We start from the raw sequence: 24,571 nt of genomic DNA on the forward strand, positions 1-24,571 counted from the left end.
TCAGGAAGCTCTACACCAAAGCACTTTTCACCATGTGCTTTTAAGTTTGCCATGCTTCCAGCTTCATGAAATTGAGGAAATTTTGGAAGGAAGAATTTAACATTGTGCACGCCATTAGACTCATAGAAAAAAGCTTGGCATGAAGTGCCAGGGGCAAAGGTTGATGACGTTGTAGAGCAGATATCATCTTTTAAGGGCACAAAAGGTGATATAGTTGTACACGTTGGCACTAATGATATCAAGAGTAGGAGACCAGCAGAACTGCTTAACAAGTACAGGTCACTGTTGAAAAAAAGCCGTGAAATAGGGTTGGATTTGAAAGTGTCTGCAATTCTGCACAGACACGATAGGAGGGAGTATATGATGAGAGCCTTGTCAATCAATTCGGCCTTGGAAAGATTGTGCAAGGCTCGAGGGGTAGAATTTTTTTCAGCCTGGACTGTACTTGTTAACAGGAGAGATTGCTTCTACAGGGATGGGATACACTTAAATAGAAAGGGTGAAAGAATATTTGCTGATGCTATCGAGGCAGTGTTAGGTGGGTCGGAAAACTGCTAGCTTGGGGGGGGAGACAAAGACGAATAGATTAACAGTAGCCACTGGCAGCGGTGAAAGAGATTCTTGCACTGCTTCTATTGGAATGAGCAGAAGCCTGAAAAACAAGATGCAGGATATTTCAGAGACTGCTGGGAGTCATTGCGGTACAAGTAAACACATGGGTTGTGTTAGGGTAGCTAAGAATAGAAATAGGTGCATGTATAGTTGCGTGTACACCAATGCTAGGAGTTTAGTAAATAAATTTGATGAATTTGAGGTATTGCTCAAAACATCAAAGGCAGATATTGTTGGGATATCAGAGACGTGGTGTCACACAGATATAAGGAATGCAGAACTGGAATTTGGGGAGTACAACGTCTACAGAAAGGATAGACTGGATAGGAAGGGAGGAGGGGTTATGCTATTAGTTAAGAAATACATAAAATCCAAGGAAGTGAAGCCAGTGGACATCGCTGGACAGTGCAGTGTCGAGTCAGTTTGGTGTGACATAAGCATTGGGAGATCAAATTGAAAGTAGGAGTGTGCTATAGGCCTAATGACTCTGATGAGTATAATAAGAAACTGTACAGGGAAATAGAGTGGGCCAGTAAATCAGAGAGTCTTATAATGGGAGATTTTAATTTCCCAGATATTGACTGGAATTTGGGGGCTGGTCACTCACACACTAGCAAGGCTTTTGTGGATTTATTGGATGATTGTTTTCTACATCAGCATGTTCGGGAAGCAACTAGAGGGAGGAATACTCTTGATTTGATTATCAGCAGTGATTCTTCATGCATTAAGAATCTGCAGATAAATGAACCACTAGGTGGCAGTGATCACAGTGTGCTGAAGTGGGATTTACTCAAAGAGGTAACTACCATTAGGGGTAAAGGGAAGGGTTATTGCTTTCGTAAAGGCGACTACGATGGACTGAGACAGTATTTAAATTCTATATAGTGGGACCAACTGATGATGTTACCAACAGAAAATTCAAAATGGGAAGCATTCAAAGAACTTATCTTGGAAACTACTAGGCTTTACATTCCAACTAAGAAATATTGTTCAAGGTTTAGGCCTAAATGGATGTCAGATGAACTAATGAGGCATATGGCAGAGAAGAAACATGCATGGGATACATACAAATTAACACATGACACAGAAGCCTATGACAGATACAAGTGGATCTGTAACCAAGTTACCAAGGAGGTTAGGCAGGCGAAGGCAGATTACAAGAAATCTTTGGCAAGGGATGCAAAGAAAAACTGCAAAGAGTTCTTTACTTATGTAAACTCTAGAAGGAAGGGGATGAATCAGATTGGTCCACTTGATATCGATGGGTCAACTGTTGATGATCCTGCTCAGGTACCTAACAAACTAAATGAATATTTTGCATCGACATTCACACATGAGGAGTTATTTAGCGAGGGGAAAGCTAGAGTGTATTCAACTCTAGCAGTAAGCTAGAGAATCTTGTAATAACTGAGAGTAAAGTGGAGAAGAAATTGTTGAAGATAAACACAAGAAAGGCACCCGGGGTGGATGGGATCTATCCAGTTATATTAAAAGAGGCAGCAGAGGAAGTAATCAAACCCTTAGCCATAATTATGAGAGCTTCCTTGGACTCAGGGGAGGTACCCACAGACTGGAGATGTGCAAATGTGACCCCAATTCACAACGGAGGATCAAAGGCTGACACAAGTAATTATACACCTGTGAGTTTAACGTCTGTTCCAGGAAAATTAATGGAGGCACTAGTTAAAGAAGCACTGCAGGATCATTTAGACAAGACTTCAGTTATAGCTCGGACACAGCATGGTTTTGTTAAGGGGAAGTCTTGCCTGACTAATTTGATTGGATACTATGATGCAGTCACAAAGGAACTGGATGCAGGGAATAACTTTGATATTATAAACTTGGATCTTAGAAAGGCTTTTGATACTGTTGCACATGGAAGACTGCTGCACAAATTGGAGCAGTGTGGCATTGGAGGCAAATTGCTGCTGTGGATAAAGAGGTGGTTGAGGGGGAGAAGACAGAGAGTGGTAATCAATTGACACTGCTCGTCGTGGACTAATGTTATTAGTGGAGTCCCTCAGGGCTGAGTGTTGGGTCCATTATTGTTTTCTGTATTTATAAATGATATTGATGATGGTATATCAAGCTTAATGTCGAAGTTTGCAGACGATACAAAGGTAGGCAGGGTTGTCAATGATATATAGGAATTTTTCTAGCAGGGATAAGGAGGTGATTATTCCCTTGTATAAGGCAATGGTCAGGCCACACCTAGAGTACTGTATACAGGTCTGGAAGCCTCATTTCAGGAAGGATGTAGAGCTGCTGGAACGAGTACAGAGAAGGGTAACAAGATTAGTGAATGGAACAAGTGCTCTTACGATGAAAGGCTTAAGTTTTGCAAATTACAGTGTCTGGAGACTAGGCACCAGCGAGGTGATCTGATAGAGGTGTATAAAGCTTTGAATGGTTTGAGCATGCTCAATGCTGATGAGATTCTTCCTCTCGCTCAGAATAATCACCTGAGAGGGCATAAATTCAAATTGAGGAAAGACAGAGGTAGGATAGACGTGAGGAAATTTGCCTTTAGCCAGCGGGTGGTTGGTTGGTGGAACAGACTTCCATCCCTTGCCATGGAAGTTGATAGCCTAAATAAGTTTAAGACTCAGCTGGACAGGTATTTTGAACGAACAGAGGGGTGAAGTGGAAGTGTTTTTTTTTTTTTTTTTGGCTGATGCTGCATAAGCTTGCTTTCTTGCATCAAATGCCTCTACTAATGCTAATGCTAAGGTGTTAATCAGGAACCTGAACTCTGCCTGTAGAAACCTGTGGCCAGCCTATGTTCAAGGAGAAGAACCTGATAATGGAACCCAAGTCATGAAGGACATTGTGGCAGCAGCTAAGGACCTGGGACTTAAAAGTGGAAGAAGATGATGTGGAGGAATTAACAGAGGAGCATGAAGTGCAGCTGACCACAGAAGAACTGAAGGAGCTGCATAAACATCAGGTGGGGGAAACTGAAAAAAATGTTTCCTCAGAGGAGGAGAAAGAGGAAAACATCACCAAAGGTCCAATGCCTTCAGCTACTATCAAGGAGATTCTTCAGGACTGGAAGAAGCTTCACAACAGGGTGTCCGAGTGGCACTCCAACACAGCTGAAGTGAACAGAGTGGGGGACCTCTACAATGACACAGCCCTTCATTACTTCAGGAGCCTCCTTAAAAAGAGAGAAAAGCAATCAACACTGAATAGATTCTTCAATGCTAAAAAGCAAAAACAGGCAGAAGAACCTGAAGCTTCTGAACATGAAGAACCTGTAAGCATGAACCATGAAGAAGAATAAATAGTGTATGTAAATGGTGGCTTTTTTTGTGGAGGGTTCGGTACCAATTAATTTATTTCCCATAGGATATCATGGGAAATGGCGTTTCGTACCACGAACCGGTTCGTGGAACGAATTAAGTTCGTGGTACGAGGCCCACTGTATTTTTGTTGGACCTCATATGAGGGACCAAGATTTTGAGGGAACTATGAATAAAAGAGAAAAACAGGAATGGATTAGTTTCAGGTCTGTTGTTGAAAACATCTTAGGGAACAACAAGGATTCAGTTTACAAGAACACGGTTGAAAATATGTTGGCAAACATCAAGAAGATGGGCTGCAACATGAGTGCCAAGATGCATTTTTTACACTCCCACATCAACCGCTTCCCAGAAAATCTAGGAAGTTTTAGTGAAGAACAGAGTGAGAGGTTTCACCAGGACATTAAATACATGGAGATTAGGTGCCAGGGGAAGTGGCATGTCAACATAATGACTGACTATTGCTGGATACTGAAGAGGGACTGTATAAGTAAAAGAATCTGCAAGAACACTGACCTTTTTAAGTGTTTTCAATACGTATTTAAATATAAAAGATTGGTAAAAAGTAGTATTTTGTTATGATTTCATTCCACAAATTCTGCCAAAATTAATAAAAATTTGTGAAAGATCAAATTTTCTTGCATGATTTTTTGAAGAAACCTGATGTGATAGAAGCAATCTTCTGTTTGCTTCTATCACATCAGGTTTGATTCAGAAATGACCCAGAAGCACCATTTTCTGATGACCCAGAAGCACCCGTTTCTGATGATTCAGAAGCACCATTTTTTGAGAAAACATCAGTGAATTCTTTTCAAAATGCAGAGTAGTGATCTATCCATCTTCTGTAATTTGTGTTCAATTACTGGTTTTTCTGTAGTGTTTTCATTTATTTTTATTTATTATTATTTTTTTTCTGAGTCTGGTATAGCTAGAAGTTCTCATAAATTAGCATTAGCATTAGCATTAGCAGAGGCATATGATGCAAGAAAGCAAGCTTATTCAGCATCAGCCAAAAAAAAAAAAAAAAAACCCACTCCCATTTCACCCCTCCGTTCGTTCAAAATACCTGTCCAGTTGAGCTTTAAATTTGTTTAGGCTATCAACTTCAACAACAAGTGATGGAAGTCGGTTCCACCAACCAACCACCCGCTGGCCAAAGGCAAATTTCCGCACATCTATCCGACATCCGTCCTTCCTCAATTTGAATTTATGCCCTCTGAGGTGATTATTCTGAGAAAGATGAAGAATCCAGACCTGTATACAGTACTCAAGATGTGGCCTTACCATTGCCTTATACAAGGGAATAATCACCTCCTCATCCCTGCTAGAAAAATTCCTGTATATCATTGACAAGACACCATGAGCTACTCTTGCAGCTCGTCTGCACTGCTCAGAGAACTTCATATCTGCCTGCACAATTACCCCCAGGTCCTTTTCATTCTCCACCACTGTCAGTGTATTACCGCAGAGTTGATACGTTGCTCTGGGGTTACTGTTTCCCATATGCAGCACTTTACATTTGTCGATGTTAAACCTCATTTGCCACCTCTCAGCCCATCTGTTCAACCTTTCCAGATCCTGTTGCAGCAGCATAGCGTCAGTATTGTCCTTAACGACCCTGCCAACCTTTGTATCATCTGCAAACTTGGACATTAAACTTGATATCCCATCATCAATATCATTCATAAACACCGAAAACAACAACGGACCCAACACTGAACCTTGAGGAACTCCACTAATAACATTAGTCCACGTTGAGCAGTGTCCATTGATTACCACTCTCTGTCTTCTGCCACTCAACCATCCCCTCATCCATAGCAGCAATTTGCCTCCAATGCCACACTGCTCCAATTTGTGCAGCAGTCTTCCATGTGCAACAGTATCAAAAGCCTTTCTAAGATCCAAATATATAATATCAAAGTTATTCCCTGCATCCAGTTCTTTTGTGACTACATCATAGTATCCAATCAAATTGGTCAGGCAAGACCTGCCCTTAACAAAACCATGCTGCGTCTGAGCTATAACTGAATTCTTGTCTAGATGATCCTGCAGTGCTTCTTTAACCAGTGCCTCCATTAATTTACCTGGAACAGAAGTTAAACTAACAGGTCTATAATTACTTGTGTCAGCCTTTGAACCTCCTTTGTGAATTGGGGTCACATTTGCACATCTCCAGTCCATAGGTACCTCCCCTGAGTCCAAGGAAGCTCTCATAATTATGGCTAAGGGTTTGCTTACTTCCTTTGCTGCCTCCTTTAATATAACTGGATAGATCCCATCCACCCCAGGTGCCTTTTTTATGTTTATCCTCAACAATCTCTCCTCCACTTTCCTCTCAGTTATTACAAAATCAGCCAGCTCACTGCCAATGTTTACTTTACCTACATCATTCTCCTTCCTGAATAACTCCTCATGCGTGAATGTAGATGCAAAATACTCGTTTAGATTGTTAGCCACCTGAGCAGGATCCTCAACTGTTGAACCATCAATATCCAGTGGACCAATCTGATTCATCCCTTTCCTTTTCGAGTTCAAGTATGTAAAGAACTCTTTTCTGTTTTTCTTTGCATCCTTTGCCAAGGATTTTTCATAGTCTGCCTTTGCCTGCCTAATCTCCTTTGTGACTTGGTTACAGACCAACTTATATCTATCATAGGCTTCCATGTCACCCATTAATTTGTATGTATCCCATGCATTTTTCTTCTCTGCCACATGTCTCATTAGTTCATCTGACAACCATTTAGGCCTAAACCTTGAACAATATTTCTTAGTTGGTATGTAAAGCCTGGTAGCCTCCAAGATTAGTTCCTTGAATGCTTCCCATTTTGAGTTTGCTGTTGGTAACATCATCAGTTGGTCCCACTGTATAGAATTTAAATACTGTCTCAGACCATCATAGTCGCCTTTACGAAAACAAAAACCCTTCCCTTTACCTCTGATGGTAGTTACCTCCTTGAGTAAATCCCACTTCAACACACTGTGATCACTGCCACCTAGTGGTTCATTTATCTGCAGGTTCTTAATGCATGAAGGATCACCACTGATAATCAGATCAAGAGTATTGCTCCCTCTTGTTGCCTCACGAACATGCTGATGTAGAAAACAATCATCCAATAAATACACAAAAGCCTTGCTAGTGTGCGAGTGACCAACCCACAAATTCCAGTCAATATCTGGGAAATTAAAGTCCCCCATTATAAGACTCTCTGATTTACTGGCCCACTATTTCCCTGTACAATATCTTATTATACTCATCAGAGTCATTAGGCCTATAGCACACTCCTACTCTCAATTTTGATTTCCCTATGCTTATGTCACACCAAACTGACTCGACGCTGCCCTGTCCATCAATGTCGACTGGCTTCACTTCCTTGGACTTTATGTGTTTCTTAATTAATAGCATAACCCCTCCTCCCCTCCTGTCCTGTCTATCCGTTCTATACACATTGTATTCCCCAAATTCCAGTTCCGCATTACTTATATCTGTGTGACACCACGTCTCTGATATCCCAACAATATCTGCCTCTGATGTTTTGAGCAATACCTCAAATTCATCAAATTTATTTACCAAATTCCTAGCATTGGTGTACACGCAGGTATACATGCACCTGTTTCTATTCTTAGCTACCCTAACACAACCCATGTGTTTACTTGTACCGCAATGACTACCAGCAGTCTCTGAAATATCCTGCATCTTGTTTTTCAGACTTCTGCTCATTTCAATAGAAGCAGTGCAAGAATCACTTCCACCTCTGCCACTGGCTACTGTTAATCTATTAGTCCTTGTATCCCCCCCAACTAGCAGTTTTCCGACCCACCTAACACTGCCTCGACAGCATCAGCAAAAATTCTTGCACCCTTTCTATTTAAGTGTATCCCATCCCTGTAGAAGCAATCTCTCCTGTTAACAAGTACAGTCCAGGCTGAAAAAAATTCTACCCCTTGAGCCTTGCACAATCCCTCCAGGGCTGAATTGATCGACAAGGCTCTCATCATATACTCCCTCCTATCGTGTCTGGGCAGAATTGCAGACACTTTCAAGTTCAACCCTAATTCACGGCTTTTTTTCAACAGTGACCTGAACTTGCTAAGTAATTCCGCCGGTCTCCTACTCTTAATATCATTAGTGCCAACGTGTACAACTATATCACCTTTTGTGCCCTTAAAAGATGATATCCGCTCTACAACGTCATCAATCTTTGCCCCTGGCAGACATACCCTGGTCCTATTCCACCTATCCTTTTTACAAAGGATGTTCCCCGTTTCCCTGACAATAGAGTCACCAACAACTACTAGTTCCTGTGGGACCAGCGCATTCTGCCTAGGGGGCTGCTTCTGTGTTGCCTGATGACCAAGTGCAAGCTCTGGCGTTGATGTGGGCAGCTGAGAGCTTGATGGGCCCTCAATTTATTTCCTTCGAGGGCATCCACCCTGTCCTTCAAGCTCTCATAAAGGCCCATAACAACGCTGAGTTGTCGCCTGATTTCCTTGCACTCCTTACATCGTGCACACACAAAGACATCCCCCTTGGCAGTATCATGTCCCGTACCCGACTGCTCCGCAAACATCAAGCAAACAGTGCATTTTAATAGACTGTGATTCAGAGGGCAACTGCCCCCCTCAGTTCTCCCCTGAACCACAGCACTCCCATTAGCTTGAGCCTTTTGCTTTGCTGCTCTGGTCAGAGTCATGATTCCGATTTAATTCAATAAAATTCAAAACAAAAATTAAATCCTTAAGTTATATCCCAAAACAGTTATGTTATATATATATTTTTTTCGGTATCTAGTGTTTTCTACGAGTTCCCTTTATACAACTTCCGTTATGTATTAATTATTTGTTAGATTAAGTCGTTATATATATATATAGAGTTAAAAGTACAATTTAATTGACAATAAAGTTTATCAAGATTAATAGATTTACTGATTAATTGACAATATTATATTATGCACTATACGACACTAAGCTTATGCTATCGTGTAAAAATGGCGGGAATTCACGAACGGTATTTCTACGGACTCGTAAGTATTGATTAGCTTCCAAATCTCGCTATCTCAATTTAGAATAAACTAAGGATCCTGACTAGGTCTATAATCTACTTATAGAAGATAATTTGATATAACAGTTGGTTAATAAATCGACTAAATTTGGTTAAAAAAAAATTTGGTTTGTGACACGTGGATTTGATACCGTTACCGATACTAAGTAATATCTACAAAATCTCTGTCTAAGTTAAACTTTAAACTAAGTATCGTAACTAGGAATATAAAGCTACTCTAGAAAATAAGTTAATATGACAATTTAAACTAATAAAGCAGAAAATAAATCAGGAAAAACTTCTCTGTTTGAAGAGCTTTAAGGAGCAATGTCCGCACAGGCTAACCTCGCACCCAGACTCGTTCTAAATAATAACTCGTTCTAAATAATAAGAGATGGAATTTAGAACTCGTTCTAAATTCCATCTCTACAGCTGTGTTTTTCCCAATGACATTTCGATATTTCATTATTTTGAAATTCAATGCAAGTGATGGGCTGAATATTGAAAATCATCCTCAGAGCTGGCTACTAAAACTTAACCATCTGTGAAAATTAATTTATCTAAATCTGTTCTTTATTTTAGAGGGATATTACCATAAATCATCAGCATCATCATCATCAGCCATTTTCAATCCACTGCAGGATGAAGGCCTCTCCAGCAACTTTCCAGTTCCTTCTGTTTTGAGAACTGGCCATCCATTTACTACTCAAAAACTCATGAATTTCATCTATCCATCTCCGCCTTTGTCTTCCAGGTTTTCTTCTAGCTCCTCTTGGGTACCATTCTGTTATTTTCTTAGTCCATCTGTCATCATGTCTTCGAGCTATGTGTCCTGCCCAAGACCATTTTAGTTCTTTAGTTTTGATAAGAATGTCCTTTACTTGAGTTTGCTGCCTAATCCATGTGTTTCTCTTCTTATCTAACAGTCTGATTCCCAATATAATTCGTTCCATTCTTCGCTGTGTAGTTCTTAGCTTCTCTTCCATTCTTTTGGTGAGTGCCCAAGTTTCACTTCCATAAGTCATGGTGAGGAGTATACATTGATTCATTATTTTACGTTTCAGACAAACTGGGATATTGCTCTTCAGTATGTGACTATATTTCCTGAATGCTATCCATCCAAAATTTATTCTTCTCTTGACTTCCAGCCATTTATCATTATTACAGCTAATAACTTGTCCCAGATAAGTATATGACTCCACCTTTTCAATTAGCCATATTCATCTTTAGTCCAAAATCCTTACTAGCTCTGCATAACTGATTAAGATTTTCCTCTAATTCTTTGGGATCATGGCTTATGACCACAATGTAATCTGCAAATCGTAAATGGTTTAGGTACTCTCCGTTCACATTGACTCCTTTCTGCGACCAGTCTAATCTTCTGAAAGCTTCCTCAAGGGCAGCAGTAAACAGCTTCGGAGATATTGTGTCTCCTTGTCGAACTCCTTTCTCAATTTTAAATTTCCTGCTGTCTTTGTCTAGTCTAATAAAGGAGGTAGCATTCTCGTATATTTTCTTCAAAATCATAATATATGGAGTTGTCTTTCCAGTGCTCGAAAAATTGCCTTATGCTGTATGGAGTCAAATGCCTTTTCATAATCCACAAATGCCAGGCATAATGGTGTTTTATATTCATTTGCTTTCTCCATTAGCTGTGATATTACATGAAGGTGATCCATAGTTGAGAATCCTGTCCTAAAGCCAGCTTGCTCTTTCGGTTGATTCTCATCAAGCATTCTTTCTAATCTGTTAGTAATGATCCTTGTGAACAACTTGTAGATGTGGGATAACAAGCTAATTGGTCTATAATTTCCAATTTCTGATTTATCTCCTTTCTTATGCAGCAAAACTATGATTGCATTATTCCACTGCTTAGGCGTCACACCTTTTCTAATGCACTTTGTGAAGAGCCTTGCCAGTTTTTGTGTTATGTCTCTTCCTCCCAATTTTAACAACTCTACAGTAACTTCATCTTCCCCCGGGGCTTTCTGATTCTTCATTTTCTTCAATGCATGTTCTACCTCATCAGGAAGAATATTGGGTATGTCGTATGTGTTGCTACTTTGCAATCCATCTTCCCCACTGCTGGCATCATTCCCCTGCGCCTTGTATAATTCTCTATAGTAGTCTTCTGCTATTTGAATTATGCCTTCTCTGCTGTTTGTAAGTACACCATTGCTATTCTTCAGTTTCAGTATCATTTGTCTTTCTGTATTACTGCTCATGGCTGCTGATTTAAATCCTTTGTTTTCCCTTAATGCTTGTTCTACTTTTCTTGTGTTAAATCTTCTTATGTCCTCTCTGAGTCTCTTTCTAATCGCTTTGCATAACTCGGTATACTCAATTTTCTCCCTGTCAGTGTTTTTCTTGCTTTTCATTTGTCGTCTTCGGTACATCATGACAAGTGTTTCTTGACTAATTTTTTCTTCTTTGGATTTCTTTTTCCCTATAGGTTTCTTGGGCTTTATCACTTTCAAAAAGTTGTAATATTCCTCGTCGATATCTTGGTCCTCAGCAGTCTGCAGAAGCTCATACTTGTTCTTAAGTTCCAGTACATACTGCTTTTTCTCCTCTTCTGTTATCTCAAAGACCTTTGTATTATTTACTCGAGTCAGTGTTTTCCTTTCCTTTCCTACATCTATATCAAGTGTACATCTTACCATTCTGTGATCACTTCCAACATTTACCTTATTCAGGACGGTGACATCATTCACAATATATCTTCTGTTAGTGAGGATGAAGTCGATTTCATTAGTAGTTAATCCGTTTGGACTCTTCCATGTCCACTTTCTGTTCACCCTTTTCTTGAAAAAAGTGTTCATTACTGACAGTCCTTGAGATTCTGCGAATTCCACAAGTCTTTCACCTCTTTCATTTCTTTCACCAATTCCAAAATTTCCTATAGTTCCCCTTTCTGCGCTGTTTTGTCTTTTTCCAACCTTAGCATTGAAGTCTCCTATAATAATAGTGTAGTGGGTTTTCTGCTCATCTAGAAGACTCTCAATTTCGGTGTACATTTCTTCAACCTCTTCATCATCATGGCTCGATGTTGGTGCATAAATCATTATAATCTTTAGCTTGTATCTCTTAGAAATCTTGAGTATTAGTCTTGACACTCTTGGTGATGTACTTTTGAATTCCAAAATGTTGTTTTTAAAATCTTTATGGATCAGAAACCCAACTCCACCTTCACTCCTTTCACTGTTTCCATTGGTGTACAGCAGATTTCCACTTGATAAACTTATTCATTTCTTCTTCTTGTTTCAGCCAAACCGATGATATTCCAATTCACATTTTCTAATTCCTTTTCCAGCTCTAATATCCTGTCTTCACCGATGAGTGTTCTTACGTTATAACAGGCCAAGTTCAGTTTCCGTGTATGGCAGCCTGGTCGTACCCAGAAATTCTTAGCACCCTCTGCTTCCACTCTAATCCTCTCGCTGCCGTAAGAGGGAGAGTGAAAGCTGCTGGGGACTGAGGGCCATTTGTTTCGTTGTGCTTTCATATTGCTGGAGGGTTTGGTCTTTTCCTCTTCCCGCTGACCAGGCGTCTTGAAGAGAACCACTCTACACGTTCGTTGCCACCTAAGTGACATAACAGGGCTTACCATCGAGAAGGTGTGCATGAGTGGATTTTAGGAAGGCAGGCCAACTGGACTTCTCCTAAATCTTCTGTAATAGAGAGATATTGGATCCATCAGTGTTTTAGGCTGAGTGTCTGATAACACACAGGATACCTGTTCCCCTCTAAGCCCCTTACCATAAATAGTTGTCTCCAATTTCATATCATAAAATTTATGTAAATATTAGAGATGCGAGAAGCATCATCCTTATCTAACTCTGTTAATTGGTTTACAGCCAATCTCTTCCTTAATTTCTATTGCTACAGTAAACCCCCACTATCCACTATTCGATTACTGAGAAATGTCGCAAATACCAAAAACGCGAATACTGAGTTATGGCTCCCATAGTAATAAAGGGGCTCCGTTCCAAAGTATGAAATATATAAGAAAAACTAGTCTAAAATTTTGTCTACGTATGTATTATATGTACCTTCATAATATGACTATGTACATAGACAGTACATAGTGAAATGCAAGCATATGGCATCGAAATGAAAATAAGAAACTATTTAATATTAAATGTAATATTTATTAGAAATTTCAAACCAGCGCCTTTGCTAGCAAAAAAACTTATTCCACCAGTGCACCAGTTTCGCTAAAGTGTTGATAAAGGAGTTTTGCCTTTTCACGAATGATGAGTGAACTTAATGGAATTTTATTTTGAGTTCGGTCTTCTATCCACAGATTTAAAGCCTTTTCCATTTTTTCTAATTTAACATCACGAGTTACAGAGCACATTTTTGAAGCAATTAACGCGTTTTAACGGACACTACGGCAGATTTTTTGATCGATCATACCGTTGACTCCGTAGCCGAGTGGGCAGGAGCGGGAGTGCAGTAGCACACGCTCTTTGAGTAGGCCGGGGTTCAAGCCCCTGACTGCGGAATACGGTCGATCTGCCAACCCGCACTGGACCAGCGTGGCAGATAATGGTCCATTTCCCTCAGCATGAATTGTTGAGGAGGCTTCCACCCTGCAGTGGGTTGATAATGGCTGCACTTTACTTTACTTTACTTTACCATTGACTCATTGATTTTATAATGTTTTGCCACTGAGGAGACACTTTCACCATTAGAAATTTTGTCTAATAACTCAATTTTATTTGCTAATATCATCACCTTCTTTGATATTTTCACATTTCCCTTGTTATTCGTAGCCATATTTTTGTACAGGTTAGAAAGAACTTGTTCACAATAAAGTCACTTTCTTCCATTAACACACTCGAAAAAGTCTGTTTTACACTGCAAAATGGTAGATTTATCACTTTTGTAAGCATATCAATTTATAAATTGATAAATTTATAAGCATATAAATTAAAAGCAAACGACGAAACCTTCCATGGCAAGCGAATAACACATACTGAACAAGGATTAGTGAGAAATTTCCAAGCTCGCGATTTTATCACCCCTCTCCCCCCACCCACTGAGCGCTGTTTTGACCGGGAAAGATAATTTTAGCTACGCCCATGTTTTTTTATGGCAGAAAATGTTCACGGCGCTTTCAAATTCACATTTTTTTAGGTTTCATTTTATATTAAATCAGCGATCGCGAATACGCGATACCCTGAATAGCGGGGATTTACTGTATTATATTTTTCTAGTAATTATCCCTGTTAATGTGATTAAGAATGCTTTTTATAAGTATGAAAGCTGGATGTAATTTGACATTATAATTACTATATTTTTCTGACCATAAGATGCACTTGTTTTTTTTGATTCCCAAAATTTCTCCCTTAAGGTCTGAAGCACATATACATTAGGGTACACTAGTTGTATGTGGAGATGTTTTTATCTCTAGCTATGACTACAGAAAGTATGGTCAAAACGTCCAGGTAGCCTTCAGGAAAGCTAGCTTTTTTTAGTGTGACCATTTCTGATCACACACAATAGATGCAACAAAAAGGACAGTTGCTGAATTAAACATTGTAAATCCAGGAGGTCATACCCAACAGCCAGTAGACATCTCAATTAACAAACTCTTTTAAAGCATTTATGTGTGAGGAGTGGATCACCTGAATAGAGATACAGGTGCACATAATGAATTATGTGCAAATGAGTCAATAACGAAATGGACAAGAAAGAAAACTGAAAAGGTGGAGGGAGGGGGAGAGAACTTTATCTTTAGTTTTGATAACATTGAATAACATTGGTTAAGATAACATGTAAGATAAGTTTTGATAACATTGCATCAAGCCCTTGCAATGTCTTTTTTTCCCCTTCCTTATTTAGTTTTCTTGTTGATTTCATAATCAACTAATCTGCATATAGCTGATTATTTCGATTACTGAAATAACATCCTTTTCTCATTCAGTTGTCTTGTTGATTTCATAATCAACTAACCTGCATATAGCTGATTAGTTTGATTACTGAAATAATGTCCTGATTCTCTGACAAGTGGGAACCTTGTTAACAAGGGCGACATCCTAGTTGGTTTGAGTCTCACTTACTTTGTTCTACCATGGCGATAAGGTTTTAGCCTATAATTTATCCAATTTTTTCAGCTTAGTTCTATAAAAGCAACCATATAACTTGCTCCTTACTAAAGGGTTACCACAAAAATGTGAGAGAGTGAATTGTAGGTCTAGACCCAGTTGATTCTCTACAAGCCTTGCACGGAGATGTGTGTGGGGTCTCCTCCTGGTTAGATAGCCTTAGACCCTATAAATTTCTTAAACCCTATAATTATTACTAAAGTAGAGGAACAGTGGTAGATGGTACTGCAACCAATGTTGGAGAAGTACAATTTTTTTTATTTCCATCTAATTGAGAATAAAATTCTGTATTCTTTATTTACTACACAGTACATGAATGAATGATTATCTGTCTATTCATTCAAAATATTTTGAATATATAGAACAATCAATGTGTAGAACAATACAACAATAGTTGTATTGTTCTACACACTGATTGATGTGCAGCATGCTTTGTGTGTTATATACACTGATTAGTGTGCAGAACACACACAAAGCATGCCAATTTTCCTAATATAGAGGATCAATGTTTAACTAGTCACCAGATTGTACATCAAAGTTCATTTTGCAGAACCATAACAAACAATAACTATGCCAGTGTAAATACTCATTCTGACAATGATGATATGAATGACTGATATTTCTGCAAGATTTGTGTGGTAATTACTGTTTATATATTACAGTCCTATTTAGACAAAATAAAGTTGACTAATGTTATTTATGCATTCAGCAAATGTTAAACACTTCAGCTGTCACAGCTCCAAGATCATATAATCCTAAATGATTCATGTGCAAAAAAAAAAGTGATATACCTGAAGCAAATGATGTTCTGCTTTCTTCCTAGCATCTCTTTCTCTGTGCAAGGTTTCTTTACATCTTTCTAGGTCCTTCTGGAAATAAATTTAAACAGTGTTTTAGTATAAATAATAATATTTATTACACACTAAAACACTAAGATACTAAGGCACAAAATCAATTTTGGAAATACCTGCTAGTAACAATTTCATTAAATATACATTATAAACTGAAAATTGAAAGGGGTTTATTACCTTAATTTCAAAAGATAAGATTGTTAAAATAATTTACAAAAAAATCAGAATGATTAATGACAAATATACATTTATCCCTCTGATCTTATATTGGAATGGACAATGACTATCACTTTCCAAAAAAGCAGAAAATGTTGTTTGTGGTTTATGGCTGTATTAGCTACTGGGCTATATATATTGTGCCTTTCAAATGGTTTTGCATGATATATACATTTTTCAGTGTTGCCTAAATTTGATTATTGTCTATATGCTTTAAGAAAGTGAAGACATCGACAATATCCTGTTTATCCTGAAATGCATCCTGCTAAGTAACATTGTGCATATGCATCAGAGAGAGGAATATGGATAGAAATGGATAACATGTTTGGCAGTAAACAGAGTGTGACAGCCAGAACACACACACAATGGGGAGGGATCTTTCTGCTGTATGTATATTAGTTAAATGTGTGTGCCCATTTCAGATTCTGGCAAGTATTACTATCTTTTTCCTCATCTGTTTGAAAGGACAACGTTTTGAGTATTGCAGGTCTTGCTTAATACAGAGAAACATTATTAGTTTGTTTGTACCTTGAGTGGACCAGAATATGGTGTATTCCTTGGTATTTTCTGCACAAGTTTCTTGATAAGGTGTGGGTTTTTTTTTTTTTTTTTTTAACTTCCAGCATAAGGTATGACAGAGCAAACCCTATCTGTAGAGCCAAACTGTTTGCAAGTTTGTGTATATTAACACTATGATCTAGGGATATTTGCATGGTACATAGCTTGACAGTTTAATATTGCATTAATTCACAAAAGCTGCAGCCAAATGGCAGAAGGTTATCAAATTGTAGCAGGATACTTAATGATTTTGTAATAACTGAGAGCAAAGTGGAAGAGAAACTGTTGAAGTTAAACGTAAGAAAAGCACCTGGGGTGGATGGGATCTATCCAGTTATATTAAAGGAGGCGGCAAAGCAACTAACCAAACCCTTAGACATAATTATGAGAGCCTCCTTGGACTCAGCGGAGGTTCCCACGGACTGGAGATGTGCAAATGTATCCCCAATTCACAAAGGGGGATCAAAGGGTGACACGAGTAATTACAGACCAGTTAGTACCCGGAACTCCATTATTTTACCCGGAACAGAAGTTCCGGGTAAAATAATGGAGTCGCTGGTTAAAGATGCATTGCAGGATCATCTAGAGAAGACTGCAGCAATAATTCAGACACAGCATGGGTTTGTTAAGGGAAAGTCTTGTCTGACAAATTTGATAGGATATTATGATGTGGTTACAAAGGAACTGGATGCAAAAAATAATTTTGATATCATATATTTGGATTTCAGGAAAGCTTTTGACACTGTTGCGCATGGAAGACTATTGTACAAATTGGAGCAGAATGGTATTAAGGGTAAGTTGCTACAATGGATAAAAGGATGGTTAAGTGGGAGAAGACAGAGGATGGTAATCAATAGGTGCTGCTCTTCTTGGACTAATGTTATTAGTGGAGTCCCACAGGGCTCGGTGTTGGGCCCACTGTTGTTTTGTATATTTATCAATGATATTGATGAAGGTATATCAGGCTTAGTGTCGAAGTTTGCAGATGATACAAAGGTTGGCAGGGTTGTTAATGACAGTAATGGCAGTGTGCTACTGCAACAGGATCTAGATAATTTGGGCAGATGGGCTAAGAAGTGGCAACTGAAGTTTAACCTTGACAAATGCAAAGTACTGCATATGGGTAGAAGTAACCCCAGAGAAACGTACCAACTGTGTGGTACTACACTTAAGGTGGTAGAAAATGAAAAAGACCTGGGGGTAATTGTGCAGGCAGATTTGAAGTTTTCTGAGCAATGCAGACAGGCTGCCAAGGGCAGGTCATGGGGTTTTGTCAATGATACAAATGTATATAGGAATTTTGCTAGCAGGGAAAAGGAGGTGATTATCCCTCTGTATAAGGCAATGGTCAGGCAACGCCTTGAGTACTGCGTACAGGTCTTGAATGGGTTCAGCACGCTGAATTCTGATGGGATCCTTCCACTTGTTCAGATTACGAACCTAAGGGAGCATAAATTCAAATTAAGAAAAGACAGATGTAGATTAGATGTGCGGAAATTTGCCTTTAGCCAGCGGGTGGTTAATTGCTCGAACAAACTTCCATCTGTCGTTGTGGAAGTTGATAGGCTGAATAAATTTAAGGAAGAACTGGACAGGAATTTGGAGGGAATGGTGTGATTTTTTTTTTTTTTTTTTTTTTGGCTGATGCTTTTTTGGCTCATACATTTGCTTTCTTGCATCACATGCCACTACTACTACTACTACTACTACTATTCATTATCCTCTCAAAAATCATGAGACACTTGTAGCTAGGAAAATATATGCTATCTATTTAATGAAATTAATAGTATGCTGGCTCAGCTTGGGCCACAATAACTGTTTCAAAACATTACTGAAGCCATTCTAGTAATTTTCAGTAACAAGCTGGTGGTATTGTGCCCTACTTCAAATCAGTTTTAGCATTAGTTGAGGCATATGATGCAAGAAAGCAAGCTTATATAGCATCAGCCAGAAAAAAAAAAAAAAAAACCTTCCCATTTCATCCATCCGGTCACTCCAAATGTTTCTCTAGTTCAGCCTTAAATTTATTTAAGCTATTAACTTCCACACAACAGATGGAAGTCTGTTCCAGCAATCAACTATCCACTGGCTAAAGGCAAACTTGCGCACATCTATTCTACAACTGTCTTTACTCAATTTGAATCTATGCCCCCCCCCCACCTTCAGGTTCTTAATCTGAGCAAGCAGAAGTATTCCATCAGCATTAAGACTGCTCAAACCATTCAAGGCCTTATACATCTCAAGCAGATCACCTCGCAGGTGCCTGGTCTCCAGATGCTGCAACTTGCAGAACTTAAGCCTCTCTTGGTAAGAGAACCCCTTTGTTCCTCTCACCAATCTTGTTGCCCTTCTCTGTACTCATTCTAGCAACTCTATATCCTTCCTAAAATGAGGCCTTCAGACCTGTACGCAGTACTCAAGGTATGGCCTGACCATTGCCTTATACAAGGGGATAATCACCTCCTTGTCTCTGCTAGCAAAATTCCTATATATCATTGACAAAACTCCATGATCTGCTCTGGCAACCCATCTGCACTGCTCAGGGAACTTCATATCTGACTGCACAATTACCCCCAGTTCTTTTTCATTCTCTACCTCCCTAAGCGTAGTACCACACAGTTGGTATATCAGCATCAAGCAAAAAAAAAAAAAAAAACATTCCCATTTCACCCATCTGGTCACTCCAAATATTTGTCTAGTTCAGCCTTAAATTTATTGAAGTTCAGCCTTAAATAAATTAACAGCATGATAGCTCAGCTTCAGCCTGAGTGACTGTTTTAATTCATCACTAAAGCCATGCTAGTAATTTTTAGTGACAAGCTGGTGGTATTGTGCTCCACTCTGCCCTTAAAGAATCTGTGAGCTCCACTAATGAAAAGGGCCATCTTAGCTTGCCTAAATCTGTATTCCAATTCATCCCAAGGATGTTCACTTGGATTGAGGTTAGCACTCTGTTTTGACCATTACGATGTACTGATGTTATTCTCTTTAAACCCAAGCATTCACAATCCCTGCTTTGTGATATGGAGCATTATTGTGTTGGAAGGAGTACGGGAAACAATAGAGAGCATGGAACTGTCTGAAACATCAAAACCAGGACACAGCATATCATGATTCCAAGTACTGTGACCTGTGCACTTAACCATGATGTCACCTTTAAACTTCTTACTTGGGACAATACACTCAGGAAGTAAGCATTCTTCAGACATCATCCATACCCAAATATGCCCACTGGCTGGAAGAGTGTGGCAATTTATAAGTAGCCATCTCAAAGTGCATTAGTTCCAGTCAGTTGGTATTTTATGCTCACTTGGTCATTTCTTGGGTTCAGTGTCACCTCTGGACCCTGACTCTTCAACATGTTACCAACCGTCAATTTAGGAATGTTTCATTTCCCCACACATGAGCCCCACAAAGACTCTCTCATTCACTTTTGTGGCACTAATCTATGTAAATTTTTCACTTAAGTAATGAAATCCTCTTGGATACGGTACGACCTTCATGAAACTCTTCATTAGATATTCACAGACATTTTCATCATTCTATCCAATAGCATACACAAACATTTTCATCATTATATCCAACCACCATTTTTTTTTTAAATCAAAGATGTAAACACACTTTTTTTGTTACTAGTATATTCAGTTTTTGCATTATGACTGCTGATAATATTCCATACAAGATAATTAAGATTTCATTACAAAACACAAACAAATGGATACATTTACATTTTTATCACTTTTACAGTTTAAACCTAATTAGCTTTACATGTGTCATTAAAATAATACAGTATATATAGTACACTATTGCAAAAAAAAAAAAAAATATGTACAATTTAAAAATGATGTGTGGATGATTTTCTTTGGTGCACCTTGTCCAAAATGTTGCAGTACAACAGTAGTCTGCCAAAATGTTTGTTCCAAAAAACTTGATAGGGATTTCTCATTGATGTAATGTCTTGATGGCACTGTCCTCCCTGCTCATCACTCACTATGCACAAATTTTTAGGAAAGAATTCTAAATGTTAAATGCAAGAAATTAAGTTTCAGTGACATATGACATCCCAATTTTTCATATGCATCAAGTACATATGAACTCTATCTTTTTATGAGGGAGATGTGTCATTACCCAAAAAGTATTCACAAAGCCATCTGAAAGCCTGGCATTCTTTTCAGTCATTTTTAAAAACTTTCACCCTGCAGAAGCACTCTGATATGAGGCCCCCACAAAGACTCTCTCATTCACTTTTGTGGCACTAATCTATGTAAATTTTTCACTTAAGTAATGAAATCCTCTTGGATTCGTCTTACCCATGACCTTCATGAAACTCTTCATTAGGCCAAGTTTAATATGGAAAGGTGGAAGGGAAATTTTCGCTGGATTCACTAGTGAAATGTAGTGCATATCACTCAATTCTTGGGTCATATATGCTTCTTTCTGAGGACAGTTACATCTGATATAATGGTCTGCATTAGAATGGCTTTCCTCTGGGCATAGAAAACAATATTTTGTAAACCCTCCTTGCGTGCTCATTAAAAGTCTATAACTTTTAAGGTCACCACAGATATTCCATTGATGAGTGTTGTATTCAATTGCTTCAGGCAGTATCTTCATGTTATAGTAGATCTCCTTTAGATGAACAGAGTGGGCAATGGTGACAGATGGCTTTAAGTTCCTATTATGCAAGACAACTTCTTTCAAACTTCACTGTGAGGAGTCAATAAAGAGATGCCATTCAGATGTATGTAATGTGTTCTAGTTTATTTTATGCCACCTGTGAACTTAATACAGATATGCTAATTATTTCATTTACTCAAGACTTTCAAAACCATATCTGGTCTAGAGACTTGAACTCACAAAACTTAAATTTATCTATAGAAATGCTTCTCTATATCAGTAACTAATCTTGTAACTCTGTGCTCCACTTTTTCAAGAAGATCCACATTTAAATGGGGTTCCAAACCTGTATATGATACTGGCCAAACCAAGACTGAAAAATGGAATAATTAACTCTATCCTTACTAGCAAATTCCTATATGTCATAGACAAAACACTATATGCCTCCATAGTAGCTTCCTGTGCTGTTGATGGGACTTCATGATTTCATAATTACATTATCAAAAATCTTAAGTGTGTTGCTTTCCAGGTAATAACATCTGGGATTCCTATTACCAAAATGTAGAGCACTACATTTTGCAATATTGTACTTTTAACTACCATTTTCCAAATCTGTAATTTATCTAGGTCTTGTTGAAATAGCATATCTTGGTTACCACCCTCCCAAGCTTTACATCATGAACAAACCTGTAACAACACCTTCATCATTGTCATTAACAAATATCAGAAACAAGGGAAGCAGTATTGAACCCCCTTACTGCTTACCTTCACTGAGCTCCATCAAAATCTCAGTATACTGAGGACAACGACTAAGTGCCCAAGGCCAAATTATGGTCCCTGGACACTTCTGTTTCACAGGCCCTTTTGCAGATGCAGTTTTTCTTTTATTTAGGTTTACTGATTTCTATAAGTAGACGAACAATTTACAATGAATATTTTTTTTCCAGATAGTAAAATCTATGTAATAGATGATTTTATCACTGAGTGTAATGTTTTTATGTTATTCTTATAAATTAAAAATGTTTAAAGTGGTAGTAACAATTTAATACTATTGAAATTATAAATTTTTAATCATTTGCATTACTCTAAGGTTGCATCTTGCCACCTTGGGAATGAACTGAACTGCATAGGGAAACATTCTTTTTCAAAGCATGTGGTAACTCTTTGGGAATCTACTATGCAGAGTGTACTTTGGAGAAAAAAATTGAACCAATTAAAATAATAGCACAGTAATTAGCATTAGATAGTCTGTAGCTGTTTACAGCCCTATAAAAAGAGTATTTTCATTAAAAGTGACTGTTAAAAAAAATTACCTCTAATTCACTTGATAATTTCATCCATTTTTCCACTTCTATTAATAAAGTTTGTTCTGCTGAAATTTCTGGAGCCTTCTTATCTCTTTGATCATTAGATGGCAAATGCACTTGATGGCTGAAACAGATTATAAGATATATTCTGTAAATGACATTACCATGAGGAATTTTATTGTGGCTTAAACACAGAGCGTACAGATAAAGTAGAAATATATATGAGCTTTCGGCTATATGGTAGCCTTCGTCAGAATTAAAATACATGAATGGCAGTTGGAATGAAGATGTGCACTGCCAGGTGCGTGAGACGCGAGGTTTAATTGTTTGTTGACGTCTGTGGCTGTGACGCATGATGACGTGGCCAGCGCTTGTCCAATGACAGAACTACTGACTCTGTGATCGGGTTGACTTGGCAACCACTGTTTACCTCCATCCCTGTGGAACTTGCCATTTCTTGTGCAAAACAACTCTTGGACAATGATAGAACCCTCAACGAAAGAACTGGTCTCACACCCGATGACATTTCCACCGCCCTCAGACTGTGCTTAACAGGGGGTGCGATCATATTTAATGACTCAGTCTACCAGCAGATACATGGCACGGCCATGGGTTCCCCGGTCAGCTCAGTCACAGCAAACATCGTGATGGAGGAGTTAGAGGGACGTGCGTTTGCACACGCACCTGATCACATCGCCTTTTGGTGTCGCTATGTTGACGATGTGTTCGTGGTCATCCCTAGAGACTCAGGTCAGCGACTTCTATCATACCTCAACTCACTATCGCCCTTCATAAAATTCACGATTGAGCTGGAGTCGAACAACTCTTTACCATACTTAGACACACTTGTCCGACGTGAAGGCACATACCTGAGGACTACAGTTTATCGTAAGCCCATGTGTGCTGGCCAGTTTACCAACTTCCGGTCAGCACACGCGCGAGGCCACCTCCTCTCCACGGCCCGAACCTTGCTTACTCGCGCCTGGACACACTCCAGCTCCGCTGATGAAAGACGCAAAGAGGTCACTAGGGTCAAAGTAGACCTTACGAGGTGTGACTACCCCATTGACGTCCTCGACAGGTGTGATCTACAGACACGTGACATCGTGACGACCAGCTACAACACCAACAGTGACGAGCCATCCACAAGGGCATTCATCCCATACTACCCCAACCTGTCACAACAGATCGGTAGAATCCTGAGAACGCACGGAATAAAGTGCATCCAGCTCCCAGGCAGGAAACTGCGTTCTTTCATTTCCAACGTGAAAACACCTGTCCCCACCCTTCTGCAGAGCGGTTTAGTCTACCGCATCTCTTGCCGTGACTGCACTAGCTGCTACTTCGGAGAGACTGGACGTCGACTCGAGAAACGTCTCTCGGAGCACAAAAGAGCGATCCGTTTAGCGGATATAGAACACTCAGCTATCGCCGAACATGTCTGGACAACCCACCACGACATCGACCCACACCGCGATGTCGTGGTGGTAGACAGATCCCACCATTACCTAAAGCGTACCTGGTTGGAATCATTAAATATAAAATCTTCGGATAAATCCTTAAACAGGAACAGTGGTTGCCAAGTCAACCCGATCACAGAGTCAGTAGTTCTGTCATTGGACAAGCGCTGGCCACGTCATCATGCGTCACAGCCACAGACGTCAACAAACAATTAAACCTCGCGTCTCACGCACCTGGCAGTGCACATCTTCATTCCAACTGCCATTCATGTATTTTAATTCTGACGAAGGCTACCATATAGCCGAAAGCTCATATATATTTCTACTTTATCTGTACGCTCTGTGTTTAAGCCACAATAAAATTCCTCAATGAATCCAGAGCGCGTAGGCCTGTTTCGTTATGACATTACCATTGTATAAAAAACATTACGGGAATCCTGTTGTCTCAAAACTTTACACTAGACATGTTGGACAGACAACTTGTGTGATCAAGTCCA

At 39.1% G+C, this 24,571-nt stretch overlaps 1 protein-coding gene across 1 annotated transcript in view; it reads right to left on the reverse strand.

Annotated features, from left to right (window-relative positions):
- Nucleotides 1-24,571, reverse strand: part of LOC150081507 (centrosomal protein of 78 kDa) — a 206,933-nt gene that overhangs the window by 48,488 nt on the left and 133,874 nt on the right. Inside the window, exons 10-11 of the mRNA XM_090380226.1 lie at nucleotides 22,621-22,738; nucleotides 15,857-15,934 (exon numbers count right to left, since the gene is read on the reverse strand). Coding sequence (XP_090236352.1) covers nucleotides 15,857-15,934; nucleotides 22,621-22,738 — 196 coding nt within the window. The remainder of the gene's footprint in view (nucleotides 1-15,856; nucleotides 15,935-22,620; nucleotides 22,739-24,571) is intronic.

Source organism: Mastigoproctus giganteus, chromosome 8 (genome assembly GCF_048544385.1).
Source record: "Mastigoproctus giganteus isolate SK-2022 chromosome 8, ASM4854438v1, whole genome shotgun sequence".
In the NCBI taxonomy this organism is placed as follows: Eukaryota; Metazoa; Arthropoda; class Arachnida; order Uropygi; family Thelyphonidae; genus Mastigoproctus; species Mastigoproctus giganteus.